Source organism: Venturia canescens, chromosome 10 (assembly GCF_019457755.1).
Source record: "Venturia canescens isolate UGA chromosome 10, ASM1945775v1, whole genome shotgun sequence".
Classification (NCBI taxonomy): Eukaryota; Metazoa; Arthropoda; class Insecta; order Hymenoptera; family Ichneumonidae; genus Venturia; species Venturia canescens.
Window position 1 is genome coordinate 13,650,630 of NC_057430.1, and position 23,070 is coordinate 13,673,699.

The 23,070-nt window shown below is 44.1% G+C and overlaps 1 protein-coding gene across 7 annotated transcripts; it reads left to right on the plus strand.

The window, feature by feature from the left end:
- The first annotated feature begins 540 nt into the window (after nucleotides 1–540).
- Nucleotides 541–23,048, plus strand: mask (multiple ankyrin repeats single KH domain). 7 transcript variants are annotated; one of them, XM_043431042.1, is made up of 22 exons: nucleotides 2,527–2,543; nucleotides 5,843–5,916; nucleotides 6,310–6,753; nucleotides 7,004–7,151; nucleotides 7,238–7,518; nucleotides 7,965–8,250; nucleotides 8,339–8,640; nucleotides 8,738–9,724; nucleotides 10,122–10,302; nucleotides 10,524–11,347; nucleotides 11,439–11,645; nucleotides 11,743–11,944; nucleotides 12,031–12,389; nucleotides 12,992–15,648; nucleotides 15,743–16,090; nucleotides 16,310–16,504; nucleotides 16,763–16,916; nucleotides 16,999–17,275; nucleotides 17,684–18,951; nucleotides 19,574–20,974; nucleotides 21,064–21,282; nucleotides 21,674–23,048. In XM_043431042.1, exons 2-22 carry the CDS (start codon nucleotides 5,914–5,916, stop codon nucleotides 21,695–21,697), a joined length of 10,767 nt encoding a protein of 3,588 aa, XP_043286977.1. In that variant the 5' UTR covers nucleotides 2,527–2,543; nucleotides 5,843–5,913; the 3' UTR covers nucleotides 21,698–23,048. The 7 variants fall into 7 exon arrangements, with proteins under 7 accessions (XP_043286970.1, XP_043286974.1, XP_043286972.1 ...); XM_043431041.1 differs by lacking the exon at nucleotides 2,527–2,543 and adding an exon at nucleotides 4,166–4,272; XM_043431035.1 differs by lacking the exons at nucleotides 2,527–2,543; nucleotides 5,843–5,916 and adding an exon at nucleotides 541–1,502.
- Nucleotides 23,049–23,070: the final 22 nt, after the last annotated feature.

Below are 23,070 nucleotides of genomic sequence, written 5' to 3' on the forward strand. Positions count from 1 at the left end.
TTCTACTTCCGACACCCAATCTCAACTCAACCAAGGCTATAAAATGGCAGTCACACAATTAGGAAACTTTCGTTCCATATTTTGTTGATCGAAAAATGTTGTAAATTTTAAGTATCAAAATTCATTTCGATCAGACTACTGATATCGACGAATGATTTTCTCATAACTTGAACGAATGAACTTTCCGATAATCTTTCCTGATTTCCGGTATTTACCGTGTCATAATTTCTAGAAATCAACATTTTAAGGGGTTCAGACGATTGTTTGATTTTTTAGATTCCTTGTCGATTAAAAAAAAATATATATATATTTGAATTTGCCGCGGTTCCGCCTTAAGAGAGTCACGGTGGATTTTCATGATCGCGTTTATTGCGAGCACAATTGGGGTTGAGATATTATCTACGAGATGTCAGGAGGAGCGCGGTGTCTTGGGGTTCTCGTCTGTTCGTTCGTCTGTGGGGCAACGGGGGGAGTAACGGCATCGAGCGAGAAAATAACACATAGTTAGTAAACGTGAAAAAGTAGATGCAATCGTACGGGTGATATGGCGGCGTGATATAAACGTACACTCGAGGGTTAAAGTTTGTGTTAGTACGGCGAGAAGACGCGTGAGAGGGGTGTTACCCCTCCCAAGTGTGGCTGCTTACGTCTCGGGGAATGGCCGTGGAAATAACCGGGGGAGAGAGTTCTCCGCCGTCAGCGAGGGCGGCCATAGTCAGACATGGCGGGTGTTAGCTTACGTGAATGACGGCGATAGTGAGCGAAGCGGAAGAAGAAAGAACAAAAAAAAGGAAAAAGTGGAAAAAAAACGGTGGATAAAGAACATTGAAGAAGGATTGAGTAAAATACGAGAAAATAAGGATACAAAGGGGCGCGTGAGAACAGTTAAGTATTGCAAGGGTGTTTAACAACGCGAGTAATTCGGTAAAGGTGGCGAGAAAGAGAGAGAGAGAGAGATAGCGAGAGAAAAAACCCTCGTTCCGTCGAAAGTGCGTTGCCGTTTTTTTTTTTCGTTTTTTTCTTCGATTTCGGAAGAGACCAGTGCCGCGTCGTTGTATATACGTACACACATGCATACACATGCGTATGTACACTCGTGCGGATTCCTACGATAAATCGCGATACGAAAATAAACGTAAAATAAAGTTGAAAATACAAAGAACAAACAGATTGCGAGAGAATTTCGTGTCGTATGATTAATTCGGAAGTAAAAAAAAATGCAGAATGTAGGACAAGTGAGCACCTCGGATAGCCAGAAGAACGATAAAACAACTAGTGTTGGTGGTAGTGGTAGTGGTAGTGGCGGTGGTGGTGTAGGTGGTGGTGGTACGTCGTCCTCGTCGTCGTCGTTGGGACGGGAAGTTGGTAAAACGTCGTCGTCGACAACTACAACACAGTCGACCAATTCAAGCTCCACTAAGTCTGAGACCGAGACATTTTCGGAAACGCAACCACGCTTTATGACAGACTCGTCGGAGAGCGAGGAGGACAGCATATCAGAGGTAAAAACAATAAAAAATGAGAGAAAAAATACGAGTCGCGCGTATCGACCTTGGTCGTTGGCGCTCGAGTAAAAATGAGCCTGGAAATTCGTTCGTTCGATAAACGAAAAACGAGGAAATTTCAGTGCTCGTTCTATCAACTCCTCATTTGAATTTTCCCAACCCCGACATTAATTCCTCTCTTCTACGGACACGGCCCTTCTCCGTCGCCAGCCAGCATCACCAGCCCGTGAGAGTCCGTACACCACTTGATTCGAGCGGTGATCTCTCCCCGTGCCTCGTTCTTTCCCTCTCCTCTCTGCCCTTCCCCTCCCGCGCCTCGCTCTTTATTATATGCCCTCTCCGTCGCTCTAGCGAATAAAATCTCGATAGAAATTCTCGAGAAATTTCCTCCCCGTTATAATATTCTAGCTTTCGAGAACAAAACATCATTATTTTACTTCCGATACGATGCGTCCTTTTGCCATTTCCTTTAGTATTATGCGTTCTCGTGACAGGACCAAAGTTCTCTAATCTTCGAGCACGATCGAAAAAGTCCCAACTTTTTCTCTTCGTTTCGCGATATATTTTCCTGCTTCAAGATTTTTCCGAGCGACCGATCGCGCCTCGAGGCATTCTCACACACAAAGCGCGCGTTGCCTTACAGCGCTGAGATTTCGCTCCGTTAATTTAGCAACCTGCGAGTGTTTAAACTTTCGATGCATCGCACGAGTCTCGTAACGTCAAGAAAATGTGTGTGTGTTTTTTAATCCAACATGGAGGATGGGTTAAAGGTTTCGCTACCGCGTACGTGTGTTAATGTGTGTCGTGTGTTTGTGCGGGCATGTGCAAGTCAGGTTGGTGGCTTTGATCGCGGGCCTACGACCGAGAGGAGCCTGACTCGCCCGCTTTGCCTGCTGCTGCTGCTGCTGCTGCTGCTGCTTCGTTCTTCTCCCACTGCTTTTGTGTGTTAAAGCCCCGAGAGTTCTTCGACTATATACACTTTTCCATACGTACTATATGTGTGTGTCTTGCTATACATTGGATTCCGAGTGTCTCTTGGTAAACTAAAACACACCGAGCAAATAAATACGCTTAGAATCCTCGGGAGTGAAAACATTTTTTTTCGTCTCTCCTCGCTCTCGTCATTGCTTTTTTCTCCTTTGACTCGAGCCGTATCGATTCTTTCTCTCTATATTCGCGATATCTTTCGACCATGTTGACTCTCCGGACAGTGAGAATGTGAGACGGAGAGAGAGAAAAAAGAAAGACCGAGAACAACCCAGTGCGAGATTTAAATTTCAAGCTTCAACTGTTGAAACACAATTTTGCTTCGTGCTCAAATGATTGATTCAAGGGTAATTATAAACAAAAAAAGTTAATTGAGGGGCGAGAGGGGTGAATAAACGATGAAAAAGGTTATATAATCGCGAAAGTATATGTGCGTTAATAGGCAGCAGCGAAGTAGCTGCGAAACGTCAAGTATTTCAACGACGAAGCATGTGCAGAAAGTATCAGTGGTAGTTAAGTGTGTGTGTGTGTGCGTGTGTGTGCGTGCGCGTGCGTGTGTTGCCTGTTGGGTTTTTACTTCGTTTCATACGTGTATAATAATCCGTGTGTGGATATATAGATGTGTCTGAAGGCGCGCGCACTCCTGTGTCTCTTTAATATATACTATAACGTTGAATTCTCATCGTTCCGCGATTCCGGTGCACACGGTGCTGCTCCTCGTGCGTTGTTGCATTTTTTCCTTCATTCTCGCTCTCTCCCTCTTCCCTCCCCTCTCCTCCTCTTTCGCTCTCTTATCGTCCACATTGTCGCGTCAGTCAACGTTGATGAATTTTTTCGCAGAAATTTCAAGCGGGTAAATGCGCGATTGTATCGAGGTTAGACGGTACCAGCGACTCGTGAATTTGACAAAATTACGCTTCCTTCTAATCCATGGGGCGGACTAAATTTAGATGCACGAATGTCAGTGCGAAAAAACAATGAATAGTCCGGTTCGGATTGGTGTTGGAGAATACACTCGATAAAAACACTCGTACCGTGAGAAAAATAAATAAAACGGATGAATTTCTAACTTGTTAATGTTAAATAGTTTCGAGAATTGTGCAGAGTTGCGTGTCGCTTCTTTTCAAGATTTATTATCAAAACATTCCCTGATTCAACAATGAAACAAAAAACGGGCGACAAGTATCCGATGTATTTCCATAGTTTCTCGTGTTATTAAAAAACGAACGTTTGTTTCTCGAAAAAGATGTTAAAAAATAGAAATCGAGTGTGGGAGATCGGAGTACAGAACGGTATTTCGCTCTGTCTTTCTCTAGCCTGGGCTAGTTGACGCATCGCTTTATTATTCTCTTCCCTCGCGGCTCGTTTGTGCCACGCCGGACGCCCATCGCGGAGTCCATCGGTCAATCGTCTCGCAACCTCGTCGATAAAAGAATTAGAAGAAGTAAAAGTTTGCTCGTTTTATTCAATTTTCGTTTTTATCTTTGTTTTTTTCAATAAAGCGAGACACGGTATGGAATTTGACGTTTTGTCGAGGGACGACGAAAAACGTGTAGTAAAGAACGATGTGCGCGCGTGTGTGTGTGTGTGCGTGTGTGTGTGTGTGTGTGAGAGAGAGGAAGTAGAAAAGATCATGGTTGGCTAGTGTGTAGTGTAACAGCGCCTTGGTCGTGTCACGCCGTGGGCTCTCCGATGTTCCCGTCTTTCTTCATCTTATTGCTCAGTATCGAAAATTGTAGCCACAGGTTTAATTCTACTCGTTTTCCCCGAAACTTCCAACGTGCGTGTAATATCTGTCTCTCTTTCTCTCTATGTGTAAAGTACAATTCGGCCCGGTCCTTTTCTCGTTGCATGTGCGTCCGTTTTTTTTCTTAATTCTCCCTAGTGTGATGTGTGTAGATGTGCGCGAGCGAACTTGCGCTTGCGCGTGTTCACGTTTACCGTGAACCTAGCCACCATGTTTTATTTTGTCTTCTAAGCAGTTTCCTTCCTCGCGATATTCCTTTTGTCGTTATTACTTTGTGACGGGTCTCGTAGTTTTGTTTTTCAACAGACTAGACGCTCTCGTTTCGTGAGAGATTTCCATTATTCATCGATGACGTTGACTATTCGAGTTTCGTGATTATTAACTCCCCCCTCCCCTCTCTCTCTCTCTCTCTTTTTTCTGTCTCTCTCACTCTCCGGGGGTCATTCTGTCCTACGGTCAATCGGTTCATCGAGTCTCCTTACTTTCATACTTTTGTCGTGAATTACATCGTTGTTCGAAAAAACAGATATAACTTCAAATCCCTAGGTAAGAAGAAGAACCGTCAACCAAGATCGCTCTTTCTCTTCCTCTTCCCTCTTTCTCTTTCTGGAACACCACAAAGAGAAGGGATTTCAGCGACCAAGTGTCAGCTTCTCTTCGAGATTCACCTCGGAATGGCTGCACATTGTTCGCGATCTTTCCCTCCTTGCCCCCCTTTCTTTGTCCCTTTTTTTTCTCCGATGTAATTCTTTGAGGTTATTCCCAACGATGTAGGGTTTTAGTACTTCTGCAAACGATGCTTCGACGTTCCAAGCCTTTCGAACGCTTTGATGCTTCTCTCCTCATGATCCTATTTCAAAAATGCTGCTAACCCTTAGGAATTTGCATATGATTTTTTGCCAGTTTAAAATATATGTAGAACAGCACGAGACTGGATTCTTCATCGTTTCGAACATGAATCACGAAGATCGATTCGATTGTCTTAATTTTTCATGGCTCATTCATCTTCATTTCTTTTTTTGTGCTAATTATCATTTCGTCCTTGAAAATTCGTTTTTTATGAGAGCAAAAAATGTAAGGTACGAAGAATCGCGAAGCACGGCGAACAGCCAAGCTCTCATCGCGCAGGACCGACGTACTCTTTTTCTTTCTGCCCCCCCCCCCTGCCCATGGTTTTTTTTTCAATACAGCGGGGTGAGGTTGCAAAGTAGTATTACTACTACGACTACACTACCACTAACGCAAAAATAGGAAAATTCTCATTTGCATTGGTTTTTCCTTTTTATCTTAATTTCATTCTTTTAAAAAAGTTTCACACCGTTTTCTATTCCCGACATTTCATCGAGATCGACGAAATCACCATTTTTTCCCTATCCTCTTATCGTCCCTTTCACCACCAATCGTTCTTTTCGTGAGTTACTCGACGAACATAACCTCCAAATCGCGATCCATTTTCTTCTCGTCTCCATTGTTCGATAACCCTTCGACCTTCCAGTCGATTCGTGTTTTTTGTCAGTTGTTTTTTTTTTCTTTTTTTTTATCACTTTTCTGGGTTTGCCCCATTGAAGAGAGGTCAGCGGTTTTTTCTTCGAATTCGTTACAGTCTTATGAATCATCGGGATAATGCACATTCGTCGGCAAAGGGACGTCGTTTTGTCACGAGTTTGAAGAAAAATGGTATATGCCTTTCGTAATCTTGATCTTTCGTATACTTCAGTATTTTTTTGTTGGTTATGAAGATCATGATTGAGTGCTTAGTTCCTGTGACATTGAAGTTTCCAACCGTACTAACAATTTGAAGTTTGATTTTTTTCTCCACTGTATTATGAGTGGCTTATTGATGCCGAAACATGAAAAAACATTTTCTAGTTGAGAATTTAAAAAACTGAACGTTATTTCTTAACAAATTTTGTAGATTTCATCCGCTACTCCATAAGGAAAGTTCAAGGAACTCTAGTAGATTTAATCTTGGAACTTCAATTAGGATAATGCTGATTCCGTATTTTTGCTTACCATAAATAACAGATTTTCATGACACGAGGCATGTTGCTTTTATCGTTTGTTTTGAAGGTGGAGTGCTTTGCCATAGATCAGGCCGAATTGGACGAAGATAATCAACCGGAAACTTCAAAGTTTCTGTTGACGCCGGAAGACCCGGAACGTTCGGTGGATCCAGAAACTCAAGCGCGCCTCGAGGCTCTCCTCGAGGCAGCAGGTATTGGTAAATTATCATCCGGGGATGGAAAACATCTGGCGGATCACGAAGTTCTCAGACGTTTAACGTCTAGTGTATCTTGTGCATTGGACGAAGCCGCAGCGGCTCTCACTCGCATGAGAAGCGACAATCCACGAATACAGAACGACAAGAGATCCCTCGTCGAGGCTTGTACAGACGGGGACGTTGGTACTGTTAAAAAACTCCTCACTGAGGGACGTAGCGTTCACGAAACAACGGAGGAGGGTGAGAGTATTCTCTCGCTCGCTTGTTCTGCAGGATATTACGAACTTGCGCAGGTTTGTAGTTACTTTTTCTCCTAAATCATCATAATGTCACAATTTTTGTTGAGCCATATTTTGTTGAGAGAGCAATGAGTTTTTTTTCCGCTTGTTAAACTTAAGGCAGCTGATGACAGCTCAATAACATGAAAAAAAAGTTTGAATGAATGCAGAGTCGTTTTGTTAAATAATAATTACTCGTGAATCGGCTACGAGCGAGGATGAATTTTAATCAGAAATAACTCCACGAGTCCATGTTTTTAAGCAGGTATTGTTGGCGATGAGCGCAAACGTGGAAGATCGCGGCATCAAAGGGGATTGCACCCCTTTGATGGAGGCAGCAAGCGCCGGTCACGTCGACATTGTCAGTTTACTTATTGCTCATGGGGCTGATGTCAACGCCCAATCGACCTCTGGTAAGTTCATTTTCCTTTTCTCCTCCTCGTTACTATGTGAAAAAATACGAAATGAAAAATCTTGTTTTCTTCTGTGCAATCATCAGGCAACACGCCTCTGATGTATGGTTGCGCGGGCGGCCATGAGGAAGTCGTTAAAGTATTGCTCGAAGCTGGCGCCAATGTCGAAGATCACAATGAGAATGGTCACACACCGCTCATGGAAGCCGCGAGCGCGGGTCACGTGCCCGTTGCTAAAATCTTACTCGAACACGGGGCTGGCATCAACACCCATTCGAACGAATTCAAAGAGTCCGCTCTTACTTTGGCGTGTTACAAGGGTCATCTGGATATGGTTCGATTTCTGCTCGAAGCTGGCGCCGATCAGGTACAAAGTCATTTTTCATTGTTCATCCAGTAAAGGGGACCTTTTCGGAGCAATGGAACACGAGGGTTTGTCGTATCAAAAAACATGTTTTGAGAAGTATTTTTGATTTTTTTTTCATGTCGAATAGTGACATATCGTGACGTGGCTTTGTGAATAGACTGCCATTTGAAAAAGTTTCTCTCTGTATGCAATCAATCGTGAAGAATCTTCGTCCGATTGCCCCAACAGTTTTCCTAGAAAAATGTTGCTTACTGTTTAACCAACCCGTTTCGTGGTCGTCTGGAGACCGATTGATTAGAATTCACGTCTTGAGAACGCATCGGAAGTCAATCGGAATTCAAATGTTGTTACTTTACTTTCAATTTTTCACAATAATTTCATGAAATTTATTTAAAAAAAAGTGAGTCTTTCCTATTTCTCGACGATGAATTGTGTCCCGGTTTTAGGAACACAAAACCGACGAGATGCACACCGCACTTATGGAGGCTTCGATGGACGGTCACGTGGAAGTGGCGCGTTTGCTCCTGGATTCCGGTGCTCAGGTGAACATGCCAACGGACAGTTTCGAGTCGCCTTTGACTTTAGCAGCTTGCGGTGGTCACGTTGATCTCGCGATGCTGTTAATCGAAAGAGGCGCCAATATTGAGGAGGTCAACGATGAAGGTTACACGCCGTTGATGGAGGCAGCACGGGAAGGTCACGAGGAAATGGTTGCTCTTCTCCTCAGTCAGGGTGAGTTTGTTTACATTTATAAAAATCATCCGAAGATGAAGCTTTGCAAATAAGAAACTAATTTTGTTTCGTTTTTTTAAACACAAAGGCGCGAACATCAACGCCCAGACGGAAGAGACTCAAGAAACCGCCCTGACGTTGGCTTGTTGCGGTGGTTTTCTCGAAGTTGCTGATTTTCTAATAAAAGCCGGGGCTGACATCGAATTAGGAGCGTCAACGCCGCTTATGGAAGCAGCCCAAGAAGGACATTTAGATCTGGTGCGTTATCTCCTCGAGTCTTCGGCGGACGTTCACGCTCAGACCCAAACAGGCGACACGGCGTTAACGTATGCTTGCGAAAACGGTCACACCGACGTGGCGGATCTTCTTCTGCAGTATGGAGCGGATCTGGTTCGTAATTTGTATTCTTCACGCTTTCCTCTATCACAAAAAGAAAAAAAAATGACACTAATTATTGATCTATTCTGTTTCCAATTAAAAAAAATAGGAGCACGAATCTGAGGGAGGCCGAACACCATTGATGAAAGCGTGCAGAGCAGGTCATTTGTGTACGGTACAGTTTCTCATATCGAAATTGGCGAGTTTGAATAGAAATACGACGAACAACGATCATACACCATTGTCGCTTGCCTGTGCCGGTGGACATTTGTCCGTCGTTGAGTTACTGTTGGCCCAATCGGCCGATCCATTCCATAAGTTAAAGGACAATTCTACTATGCTTATCGAGGCTGCTAAGGGTGGTCATACAAGTGTGGTACAGTTGCTGTTGGATTATCCACATAGCATTATGATGAACAACCCCCACAACGCTGCCCCAGCACCGATGTTAATGCCTCAGCAGCAACAGCAACAACAACAACAACAGCAACAGCAGCAGCAGCAGCCTCAACCGTCCTCTCAACAACAATTGCCCCCAGCTGCAACCTCTCAGCAAATTCAGCAACAGGCTTCGACCGCTCAACTACCATCGAATCAACAAAATACAACTAATCAACAGCAATCCTCACCGAGTCAACAGCAGCAACAACAGCAACAACACCAACAGCAGCACCAACAACAGCAGCAACAGCAACAAGCTAGCGAACAACAAAATCAGCCACAAAATTTGCAACCAAAGTATAACACGCAAAAATCGTTGTTAAGGAAAAATCGATCTGTCACGATGATGCCTGACACGAGTCTCACTTCCGCCGAAGCGCAGCAAGTCAGAACTCAACCTGCAGGCGAAACTGCGAATACTAATAATACCAATAAGGAATGTGCTACCAATATTCTCGACAAAGGCAGCGGCAATTTCTCCGGTCTGTCCGAAGCCAACATCAGTCTTGGACCTGTCAACATTGCTGTCAATGTTGCCAATGCTAACGCCGCTTCAGCTGTTGGCCCTTCTACCAACGCCAACAATGATAATTCACGCACGAATATGCCCTTCGAACAGATGGTTAGGAAACAGCATATTATCGAAGAAATCGAGGTTTGTGTCAATTATTATCGATTTTTGGGGGTTCTATCTTATAACTCAAGTCCGCGGCTTAATTTTGCCTGACGAATGTCGAATAAAATTAGAAGTTTCGCATATTTTATTTTCGTGGAACCCAATTGCTTGCATAGAATTCTTTTGTTCGCCCAATTATAGGATTGATATTGACTTTGGAAAAAAAGAAAAAAAATCGTGTTCCCAAAAAGCTTTTGTCCACATAAAGTTTAAAATTCGTTTTCCTACACGTGATTCTATTAGTTACAAAGATACTTGAATTTTCCGGTTACAAAATCGTCAAGTCGACAGCAGTCCCTCTTCTTAACATCCCCATTATAAAATTTCGCGGTATTAGTTCAATGAAAAACATTCGAAAAGAAAAAACTTTTTACAGAGGGTAGAACGAGAGTTGCTGATTAAAAGTGCGGCGGATCATTTGTTTCTTGGTCCATCCGCGACTTCCGGGAACGTTATTGTTGGACAACAGCAGCAACAACAACCAGCGGACGCTGTAGAAACGGCCGAATCACTGTTGCCGGGTTTACTCAACATCGATTTGCCTGCTCAAATTGCCGGTACGTTTTAGTCTTTAAAATTTTTTGTTGTGTCGCGTAGGATGTTTCACGATGAGCAAAGCATGGTCAAAACAATCCGAGCGATTTTATCCTAATTGAATGAATTCCTCTAGCTTAAAAATTTTCCATTAGCCTAATAAACATAAAAGAACGTCAAAGCAAAAGCAAATGTTTGAAATTGCACGTAAAAAAAGGAAAGAAAAAAAAGCAATAATATTCAGGTCTCGTTTGCGGCTCAGTGGGAACTTCCGGGAGTCTTTTGGACCAAGAGGCTCAAACAGCAATATCGGCTTACACCGCGGGTTATTACATGACGAAAAGGCTTGTTTTGCAAGAGAGTTTGCGACGAGCTGAAAAAGAAATTCGTCCCGGTGCCCCCTCGACGCTAAACGATAATTTTCCAATAGTTGGAAACGTCGTTGCAGCCGCGGCCGCTTCAGCCTCGTCAACGGGTGTCGGAGCAACTAATTTTCCGAGCACACCACCACCGCCGTTATTTTTGCCACCGATATCGAGCAACGCTGGAGGTGTCGCGACAACAGGCAATTTTACAACAGCGAATAGCGCCTCGGTAACTACTGGAACAATCCCGATTGTAACGAGCAATGCTGCTGTACCAGCACCGAGTTCACCGATTATAACCGGCTCACCCACGAGCCTTGGAACCACCGGTATTGCCCCGGTCACCACTTCTGGTAACGTTCCATCGCCCAACGTCGTAGCTTCTGCCGGCGCTCTTTCTCAACCAATCACGGCGAGCAGCGACGTCAGCCAAAATACAGCTATAAGCGATCGACCAAAAGCAAAACCGGTCTCAAAGAAAGAAGGGAAAATCGTGAGAAAAGCCGCTGCTGCGGCTGCTGCCGCTGCGGCCTCCGGTATGCTCACTGGAAAAATACAACAACAAGAACAACAAGTTACCCTTATGGCTGGATTGCAACAACAGTATCAGCAGAAACAACGAGAACATACCTATCAAGTTCAACAAGTACATCAACTTCAACAATTGAATCAACAGCTTCAATTGCAGCTTGATCAAGTTCAGGTTAATTATTCTCCATAACTCGCATAGATTTTTCATTAATCTTCTTCTATTCTCGTTTACTGTACCGAGTGCGTTGCTTTTTCAATGTTAGGTGCAACAACAACAGCAGCAATCTCCACCGCATCAACACTTTCAGCATCAAGCGACCCAGGAACAAGACCAAGAAGTTATTGAAGAATTAGAAGAAAACGGTCAACCTGTAGCCGCTGGCGGGTTCGGACGTTACGGCATTCTCAAGCCTATACAACTTATGGAATGTCTTCGTCCTTCCCGAGGTCAACATGGTCAACTTGGCCAGGTACGTTTGACAATTTTAATTCTAAAAAATCTGTTGATAATTGAAAATCTGCATTTTCGGGGTCAATAATATTGAAAATGTTTTATCGATCGCGCAGGAGAGCCCTGATCAGGCCGTAGTTCTCGGAAACCCGGAGCAAGAGCTGCTCAATAGATGTATCGGACAAACGGAATGTCCGATCTGGAAGGCAATTATGAAAAATGATAAAAACATGTTCGAGCTGCAGGACGGTACGCAAGTTCCCCTCGAGACCGTTGCCGACATTTTCGAAGCGCTTCACTTCGATGATGTTCCCGATGGTAATTTTCTCATTATAAAAAATTTCTTTTCCCTTTCTCACCTGAATTTTGATCAACGTTACAATTTTTCGTGATTTTTTATTTAGGACCAGATGGTCAGGAGAGTCTATACCTTAAAAAGTTAGAGCTGATGTACAGCGACGATCAGCAACAAATTCCTCAACAGCAGCAGCAGCAACTGCAAATCCAACAACCACAACAGCAGGTGCAAGCGCCATCACAACAAATTCAACAACCACAACAGCAGCAGCAACAACAACAACAACAGCAACAACAACAACAACAACAACAACAGCACCAACAACAACAACAGCAGCAGGTACAAGTCCAACAGGTTCAACAACAGGGCCAACAACAACAACAACAGCAGCAGCAGCAGCAGCAACAGCAACAGCAAGTTCAGCGGCAAAAACATCACTGGTCTTTGCGTCAAAAGTCTGAGCAGGTATGACAAAAATTCATATTTATGTCAATTCATTTGTCAAAAGTCGTAATCTTAGCAATCGTGGTTGTGATCTAAACTACGTAGCAGTATAATGATTCTACTCCATAGTTCCATGCCGTATCAACTTTGCTATTGAGGATTCAGTCATAGGAGTGTTAGAAGGATCGCTGAAAAATTGGAGCAGATATTTTTTTACACGGTTCTTTCGATCTGAATGGAAGAGTTCGTTTACCATTGCATCTATTTCTGCGTGGGCTCAAATCTTTCGGTTCCAAACGAGAAATCAATGAGGGGAAATTCACTTTCGAATATTTAAGCAGTTAATAGTTGAAAAGCAGATTCTAATGTTCCTTGATAACTCTCGGTATTTTAACAGAATAGTTAGAATAGAATAAGAGTTGGTTAGAATATTGATTTGGAAAAATAGGAAGATATCTGAAATGTTACAGAGTGTCTAATAGTTTTGACAGGGGCTGCATAGTAAACGATAAAATGCGGTCTTGATGAGAATTTCCGCGAAGATTCATTTGGGAATTGGATAACGATAAAGTGAATGAAACATGAACTTTGATGAAAGATAGAGAAAAACCAAATTGTTTCAGGAGAAAAGCGTTCGCGCAAAGGTCGTAGCCGAATTACTGGCCGATCCTGCCTGTGCTAAATTGGTAATGAACGGTTTTACGAGGAGTCGACGTTTGATGCAGAAAAAAGGAATGGAGGTGGCTGCAGCAGCAGCAGCGGCGTTGCACCGTACGCGACCACGTCCTGCTTGGTTCGAGCAGCAAAAACAGCAGCAGCAGGCATCCCTCCAGCAACAATCTCAGCCACAGCAGCCTCAGCAACAGCAGCAACCGCAGCAGCAGCAGCAGCAGCAGCAACAACAGCAGCAACTGCAACAAAAGCAGCTGGTTCAACCGATCGGAGGCGGTGGAGGTAGCGGAATTCCTGGCCAGTGTATGTCTGCAAATCAAGTGCAAGTGGCGACCCAAACGCAAGCACCCTCGGTCGTTGCGGCAGCGGCAGCAGCGGCCGCTGCCGCCGCAGCCGGCGGTCCAACGATCACGGAGAACGAGAAACAAGTTTACACGGTTCCAGCAGCGGCAGCAGCAGCTGCAGGAGGCAAAGGCAAAAAAGCTCGGTATCCTCTGCTCTCTCAGCAGCAAACGTGCCAGCAGCAACAACAGCAGCAGCAAACAAATGTGAATCATCAAGTGCAGCCTATCCAACAACAACAGCAACAACTTCAACAACAACAGCAGCAATTGCAACCTCAACAGGCTCAGCAAACGAGTCAGCAGCAACAACTTCCGGTTGCTAATTTCGCTGGACAAAATTATCAACTAGATCCGACATCCGTTGCTGGGCAATATACAACCGGAGTCGCAGCTCCTGTCGCAGGCGGCGGTGTTGCAGCCGCTCCTTCCGCAAGCTATACCGGAGCTAACCAAGTACCTCTTGCTCCTTTCTCTTGCATGGATGTCGACTCCGAGACCGATAGTAATCACGATACCGCCTTGACCCTTGCCTGCGCCGGCGGTCACGAGGAACTCGTTGAATTTTTATTGTCGAGAGGAGCTGATATCGAGCACCGCGACAAAAAAGGCTTCACTCCTCTGATACTCGCTGCTACAGCGGGACATCAAAAAGTCGTCGAGATACTTTTGAATCACGGGGCTGATATCGAAGCTCAGTCGGAACGTACTAAGGATACTCCGTTGTCGCTGGCATGCAGCGGAGGCAGATTCGAAGTTGTTGAACTATTGCTTAATCGAGGAGCGAACAAGGAACATCGCAATGTTTCGGATTACACGCCCTTGAGTCTCGCCGCTTCTGGCGGCTACGTAAATATAATTAAATTACTGCTGAGCCACGGTGCTGAAATAAATTCACGGACGGGATCGAAGCTTGGAATTTCGCCGCTTATGCTGGCTGCGATGAACGGACATACCGCAGCGGTTAAACTTCTCCTTGATATGGGCAGTGACATCAACGCCCAAATCGAAACAAATCGTAATACCGCATTGACTCTTGCCTGCTTCCAAGGTCGACACGAAGTCGTTAGCCTTCTTCTCGATCGTAAAGCCAACGTCGAACATCGAGCTAAAACTGGTTTAACGCCTCTCATGGAGGCCGCCAGCGGTGGATACGTCGAAGTTGGTCGCGTACTTTTGACCAAAGGAGCCGACGTTAACGCGACTCCTGTACCTTCCTCGAGGGACACCGCCCTGACGATCGCCGCGGACAAAGGTCATTGTCGCTTCGTCGAATTATTACTGTCCCGAGGAACTCAGGTCGAAGTCAAGAACAAAAAAGGCAACAGCCCTCTGTGGCTGGCAGCGAACGGCGGACATCTCAGTGTCGTCGAGTTACTATACTACGCTAACGCCGACATCGATTCCCAGGACAATCGCAAAGTCTCCTGTCTCATGGCCGCTTTTCGCAAGGGCCACATCAAGGTCGTCAAATGGATGGTTAATCACGTAACGCAATTTCCCAGCGATCAAGAAATGACGAGATACATAGCGACAGTGAACGATAAAGAATTGTTGGAGAAATGTTCCGAATGCGTGAAAATCATACGCGCCGCTAAGGACACTCAAGCTGCAAGAGCGAATAAAAATGCCTCGATATTGCTCGAGGAATTGGACATGGAAAAAACAAGAGAAGAGTCAAGAAAAGCTGCCGCCGCAAGGCGCAGAGAAAGAAAGAAAAAGAAGAAACTCGAAAGGAAAGAAGAGAAACGAAAGTTATTCGAAGAGAACAAGAAAAATGAAACCATTTACGAAGACAAAGAGGAAAATGGAAAGAAATCGGATGACGACGATGCTGATAGGGAGGACGACAGCGATCACGAAGGAGGTGGAGGCGGCGGTGGCGCAAATGCCAATCCAACCTGCTCAAGCTCCGGCAATGCGGCAGCTTCGAACGTCGAAACATGCGAGAGACTGGGCAACGCACCTTCTCCTGTCAACCGAAGCCCTGAGGATCCTGACAAAGAGGAAGGTGACAGTGGCTTCGATGCCAATAGCCAAGGAAGCTGTAGCAGCAACGACGTCAAAGCTCGGGAAAGGAAAAAGGACAAAAAGAAGAAAAAGAACAACGCCGGGCCTGGGAACAATATCAATAATAATAATAACGACAAAGATACGTCACCGCATAGATCGACTAAATCCTCCATACCATCGACTAATTCGTCATCCAACGTCGGTGGACAAAACACCGTAACACCAACCAAGTCTCAAACTTCCAACGCCGACAAGTCAGTTTCTGTCATTAAAAAAAAAAAAAGAGATTTATATTTGAATTTCGAAAAAATCGGGCAGCCCATAATCTTTTTGTATTTTTATTTATAGACGAACCCAAGCAGCGGCAGCAGCGAGTGCGAGTAGCAACGTCGCAACCTCGAGCACCACGGCCGCACCATCGTCAGTCTCGAGCACAAGAGCGGCGACCGCAGCTGCCGTTAATTCGAGCGAACGAAAACTCAAAGGACAACTTGTTTTTGAGTCATCGAGGCATCCCGCAGATCGTGAGGATTTCGAGGCCACCGGAAACGAGACTTATATCTCGGGCAAAGGCAAAAAATCCAATGCCAATCAGCAATACGACGATTCCGTTGGTGGCAATGTCAAAACGAACAATTCAACCAGCCCGAAACAAGGCGGTAAGCGCGAGGAAGGATGGAAAGAAGTTGTACGAAAGTGAGTACAAAATTTATGTGAATAATTTGTTTTTCTTGCTTTTTTAAATTTCATTTTTTGCTTGGTTATTATTTTGCCCGTGGAATAATTGATGAAAGCACTTTTATGAGCCAATTATTTTCCTACGGCACTCGTTATTAAATATGTGACTCCGAATTCGAATCCATTCACTCGAGCGCTTGAAGTGAGAAGTCATAATTTTCGATCTTGTGTGCACAGAGGACAATCGGACGATTCGGGAAGATTTATGAATTCTCCATTCCGCTCGAAGAAAGTTTCCGTTCCACCGAACGCCATAAGTCGAGTGATTGGTCGTGGTGGTAGCAACATAAATGCCATTAGAGGAGCGACCGGAGCCCACATCGAAGTGGAAAAACAGAGCAAATCCCAGGGCGAAAGAATCATAACGATCAAGTAACGTTTTTGTTTTTTTTTTTTTCCTTTTCGTACTTTTATACTGGAATCGCTTGAAAATTTTTCATTTGTTCGAAATGAAAAATTTGAAATTTGCACGAGAATTTTTTAATCTTGTATTCATTGGAATCATAATGGGGAAACAGCCGTAGTTTTTATAAACATTCAAATTTCTGGTACAAAATGTTGATTGAACATCCCAGTTCACGAAATAGCTGTAAATTTACGAATTTTCTAAATGACGTTGATATTTCGCAGAGGATCGACCGACGCGACGAAACAAGCGCATACGTTAATAGCAGCTCTGATAAAAGATCCGGACGTGGATATACTTCAAATGCTACAGAAAGCGAAGCCGACGGTCGTTACATGTTCATCTTGGGACAAAACGACAATTCCATTGTCAAGCATCGTAAGCCTGGAATTTTTAATTTCAAAAAAGTCTTTGATGAAATGAAAGAAGATCGATTTATTTTCGCATTTGATGAATTCAGGCAACAAAGAGTCGAACAGCGACTTCGGCGGTGGCGGGCGCATCGTCGAAAACGTCGAGTGCAGCGAGCAGCGTGACTGGATCACAATCGAACAAATCTGGCAGCAACGTGAACGGTGGAGCAACTGGTAACAGCAGCTCGAGCAGCGTTGGTTACAATTCTGGACCAACGCCAGTCGCTCAATTAATGCCACTCCGTTCGTCATCGAGCATTAAGTTGGCAGGAGCTTTTCCAGCTCCAATGTCTCGTACAACTGCCCCGAGACTCGTCGCAGCCGGTAAGTCATTCGTATCATTATCTCATCCTTTTGCCCTCTCTTTTTTTCTTCGACTCTCTAGATCTCTGTTGGATTATTCGGGAACGTGGCCTCTAGCTTGATGGACTATTTACGCGATAGAAGTGGTAAAAGTAACGAAAAAAAAGCAAAGCAAATGAAAAACCCGAAAGCAAACCTCTCTATGAATATATGTAAGCGCATATATCTGTAACACTTTGGAAGATATGTGGGCAGCGGACAGCTGGACCCGAATTCGCTCCTTCTCCGCGACTCTCGTACACATTAATTCACTAGGAAACAAAAAAATGAACGAAAAACAAAAACAAAAATCAAAACAAAGAAAAAGAAAAGAAAAGCAAGAAAAAAACTTTCTTATAATCGGTAAAAATTGTGACAACTTCCCCACAGCGGAGAAACGAGCGCAGTCGTTGGCCGCGGCCCAAATGTCATCCTCGACGAATACTAAGACAACAATGTCTTACACGAGCGCCATTATGACGGCGGGACGTGGAACGAAAGTGGTTACTTCCGTTACGAATCGATCCTCGTTCGCCGCCAAATTAACCGAAATCACTGCCTCGAATCATCCCACAAGCACAGTCATGCAAACAAACAGTAATCAAGGATGTAAGCTGATGAAAGCATCGCAATCTGTGACCGTAATGTCGTCCACAGCCCCGGCAACGCCACAGCAGACATCCGGACAGCAATCGAATTTGTCCACGTCGATGGGAGGAACCGGAGCCGGTGCTGGGGGAGCTGGTGCCTCGGTCGTCCCTGGTGGTTCCTCGTGCTCGTCCTCGTCGTCGTCCTCCTCATCGTCCTCCTCGTCGTCGTCCTCGTCAGCCGCATCAGCTCCAGCGTCATCGACTTCCGCTCTCTCCGGGGGGACTTCCTCGTCTTTTGGTTCCTCCTCGATGACCGGCTTGACCTCCGTCAGCTCGACCATCTCGAGCAGCGTCATTGTTGGCGTCACGAGAACATCGCCGAAACACTGCCGACCACTGCCAACGCTATCAGCACCGCCGATATTACATTATAACAACGCTGGTAAAACTTTGTACTCGTCCGGGGGATCGACCACTACCAATCTACAATCCGCTAATCACCCCAACGTCTTGTCCAACGGTCCGGACAATACCAACATGGTCGTTACCTCGAGCAATTCTGTTCGCGTTACACCCTCCCCACCCGCGATATCCTCACAAAATTCCATCCACAATCATCCTAATATTTTAAATCAACAACAGAATCAACCCTCTTACCATCCCCACCATCAATCGCAACAGCAACCCCAGCAACAACAAAAACAACAAACTTCCCAGCAGCTCCAACAACAACAAATTATGCAATCTTCCCAGCAACAACCACCTCAACAATTGTCGACTAACGCTCAGACACAGTCACAGAGCCAACAACAAATGCGCAGCTCTACTCCCGTTGCACCTACGATAGTCGAACATCAACAAGCTCAACAACAACCGACCAATACACCTCTCGAATATTCGCTATTCAATGATACCTTTTCCAAAGTTACGCAACAATCTATGTGGGGAGGACGCGAAAATGAGTCTCAAAAAGGCATGAATTTTGCTACGGTTGCCGGCGGCGGAATTAACGTTAATTCATCCAGTAACAATTCCGCTAACAAATTTATCGACAGCGCACCTCCTCAGGTAAGAATGTTTTCTTTCTTCATTGTAACCGAATTTCGAAGTTAAAAATTCCGAATGGAGTGGGTGATGTAGCGCAGCTTTATTTCTCCTGTAGAAGAGATCCAGAAGCGACAATCTAAATTCTTCCATCTTTTTCACAAATTAAACGCGCGGGATGATTCATTTTTGTCATTTAATGACGATCTTTTCAAATGAAAAAAAAAAAAAATGCCAAAGAATTGGGCTTCCCAATTCGTTTGATCATTGAGAGAATGTGACAACACGTTAAAACTTTTGAACTTTTAATATTGCCTCGTGAAAGTTCTACAGTGAAAAAAACGAACGCTAGTTTTGCCATTCTTTTATCCTATAAGTTTTTTAATCGACTCATCAAGAAAACGAATCAGATTATCGAAGCCTATACTAAATTATGATTTTCAAACAGAAAGCTCTCAAAATAAATAAGAAATTCATTTTTTTCCTCATTCTGGAACATTTTCAATTCACAAATAAATAAATAAACATGGAAATGTACATGTGAATTTAACGAAGCACGCCGCATTATCCTACTCCTTATCGAAAGGTCAATAGGAACGAATCTCACTTTGTGCAATTGACTAACGTTGGGTTTAAAAAAATTTAGGTGGACGCTTCTAAGGCTCCGGGATACAGAGGAGCAACAGCGATGTGTTCACCGGTGTCGAGTAAAGCTCAGTCGAGTGGTTCGGGCGGTGGTGCGAGTGGCGGAGTGAATCCAATTGGGAGTGGAGTTTCACCTTCGGGAATCCACAGTAACAATCCAATGCAGCAAGGGCAATTTCAATCGTCAGTTAATTATAACGAGCATCAACAACAACACCAAACGAACAAAGCGCCAGGAAGTTTGGCGGTAGCGAGACCGGTAATGAGTCAGCAAAATATAGAGCTATCGCAGTACAATAGGCAGGTATACCAGTCCGAAATAGGCAGTAGAGGAGGATCAGGCGGAGGCTCGTCGACGCATCAACACCAGCAACAGCAGCAACAACAGCAACAGCAGCAGCACGTGATGCAACAGCAGCAAGGTTCAAACTCGCAAGCAAGTTCGATCGATGTGAACTTGTTTAAATCGAGCAACAGCGGTTTCGAGCATCAAAATGTTAATTCGAGTTTGCTAAGAATGGTACCGAGTGACGCGCAGGCAGCAGCACATCCAATGATGCCTTTTCACCCGCACATGCAGAGCTTCGCTCAAACAATGGGCGGCCAATCGTCCACCGTCAATACAACCGTCAGTATGTCTCGTTTGAATCCGCGCGCACCTGATTTCTCGAGCACTCTCCACCTCAACAACAAAGCCCAAGTGACGATGCTTAATACACCCACGGGAATACATCCGAACATGTTTGCCAACGTCCCAGGCGGCGTTCCACCATCTGCAACCGCTATACAACAATCGAATAATCTCGCGATGCTAGGAGCTGCCAATTTTCCGATGGGAAAATACCAGCAAGGCGGAGGAGCTCTGCCACCTCCACCTCCTCCACCAGGAGCTTCGAGAGTCGCTACGAATTTAGCTTCGTCCAATGGCGGACAAACCAGATGGCCGTTTGTACCCCCGCCCAACAATTGTCCACCTCCCCCTCATCAGGATCCTATGATGGGGCAAATCAGCTTCCCCAATCACTTGGGAAGCATAGCTGGACAGTCGGGCAATATCGATCTTATAACCAGCCTTGAAAACGGTGGCTCGCCCGCGATGTCACCCTCCAGCCCTGCTCAAGTCGTTGCCCAGGAAATCAGTCAGATCAAAATTGAAGATCGCAAGGTTCCTCGTCCGATCGGGACCGAGAGAGCGTGGAAAAATTATGCCACTAGCATGGGACCCGGCGGTGATGCAGACTCCATCAACTGGATGCTGAACAATGAGAAACTCGTCAACTCTTGGGCCAACATCGCCCAACCTGGAATGGATAGACATCAAATGTTTCGACCAAACACCTCGTACAATCGAATGTCTAATATCGATGCAGAGCTTCATCAAATGATGGAATCAACTTATCAGGTGAGGAATGATTCATCTTGATCCTTCATTAATACAAAATCCCACCGGTATGCAACTCGTTTTTCATTCATTTTATCAATCCATTAAAGGGACATTTGGACAATCAGCAGCAAGCATTCCCGAACGGAAGTGCAGCGGCCGCAGCTGCTGCTGCTGCCGCGGCCGGACTTTCCTTGATCCCGGGACTCGCTCTGTTACCCGGACAATTTAGCACTCCTGGCCTGCCCGAAATACCTCACAACGAAAACCCTAAAATGGAACCACCTTCGTGGGGAATGTCCGACCCAACCCAAGAAAAACAGCATCCGGTAAGATCATCCTCTAAATCCATTATGCTCGACTGCATCTTTTTTCAATGAATTCCTCAAGCTCGTTCAACGATCTTCAGTCGCTGAAAAACCTGCTGTCCTTTTTCAGACAGGTCTTTAGGAATATTTTTTAGTTCCCGAAATACGACGAATCTGATTTTACAAAACTCTTTTATAAATCCAACTTTAATTGCCTAAAAAACAGAAAACATGAACATACAACATTTGTCGTGATCATCTCAAGTAAATTGCTAAAATATAAACAAAATTATGTAAAATATGAATATTCGATATTTACCGCAAGAGTATTAATCATTTATTTTTATCATGCAATATTTTAAAATGATCGGAAATGTACTAATAATGATTCGTTGTCATTTTTTAAAATCAGGGCTGGAATAAATGGAGCCATTAAGCGTTGATGAAGCCATTAAGTATCCGACCGAAGCAAAGACAGAGAAAGAGAAGAGAGAAGAAAATGGGAATAAATATCGGATGAAGAAAGGTTGGGAAAACAAATGACAATATCGGCAGAAAGGAAGCGGCAACAGCAGCAGCATCAGCAGCGTAAAAAAGCAACGTTCGTTTCTTCTAGATACCACGTAAAATTACTTTACTACCTATATTCACTGACACCCAGATCCAATATAAGCTTGTTCATGCTAGATGGCAAGATGGTAAAATCCTCACTACAATTTATTGCTAATACCTCTAAATATACTTATTCAATCACAAGAAAATGAAGAAATGAAAAACGTATAATAACTGGATGATCGTACGTGGTCGAGACATTCGTAGGGGGTGTGCTCGTCCGCAAGACAGAAAAAGAAAAAGTTGAGTGAACAAGACGATCGAGTCTGTCGAACAGAGGGGAGGGAGGGAGAAAGAAAATATTGCGGACAATTAAAGCGAGTCGGAAGGAACGAAGAGAATGAATTGTTGAAAAATATTGATGAATCGGCGCCACGAGTTAACATCGAAATAACCACGGAATTATTTTGCTTCTTGTCCACAGAGAAGAATTTCTAATAAAAACATTTCGTCTCTACACTTTTTCTCTTTGTTTTTCTTTCTATAAAAGTGTTATCGAAACGCGAGATATTGAAAAACTCGTTGATTACACTCGTTCGTCCGTCTCGTATTTAATTGCATATCTCATTGTAAGAGCGAATTTATTCGATAATTGGATACCATATACATATATTACGGCGATAGCGGTGACTGTATCATTCTGCCATTGGGATTGGTCGATCAATCTGATGTCTAACTTGATGATAAAATATAATAATAAACTGAAAATGAAGGAAAAATACAGTTTTTTTAAGCCGCGCAGCACACGATGAGGGAAACAACGTGTAACGAAATCGAGCGTTGCGTATTATTGCAAAAAAAAAATAAGCGCGCAGTACTGTGTAAATTATGTTCCACATTGTTCGACTATTTTCGTGGATCTTTTTCTTTTTTTTTTTTTGCTTTTTTCTTTTTTTGACACGTTTACACGCAGTTATGAGAGTCAGCCCTTCCCTCGCTCAGTCGTTTACTGAGACTCTCGTCGTTTTTAAAAACGTACGAACAACTTTGAGTGGAAGACGAACCCTCATCTTTTTTCGAATTTATTTATGCCGATAGTATCTCTATTTACCGATGATCTATTTAGAATTTTGCTAGAATTCGATTGCAATTAAATCGTAGGAAAACGGAACAAAAGCAGAAAGAATACACAACGTTATTGAAACAATACGAATATAACAATATTATGTAAATAATCGACTTGTCGGATTTCAATGA

Coding starts and splice junctions, on each gene's coding strand:
- mask (XM_043431035.1), top strand. CDS start 1,218: ATGCAGAATGTAGGACAAGTGAGCACCTCGGATAGCCAGAAGAACGAT. Junction 1,503..6,309: donor AGGAGGACAGCATATCAGAG/GTAAAAACAATA, acceptor TTTGTTTTGAAG/GTGGAGTGCTTTGCCATAGA. Junction 17,276..17,683: donor CCCGAGACTCGTCGCAGCCG/GTAAGTCATTCG, acceptor ACTTCCCCACAG/CGGAGAAACGAGCGCAGTCG.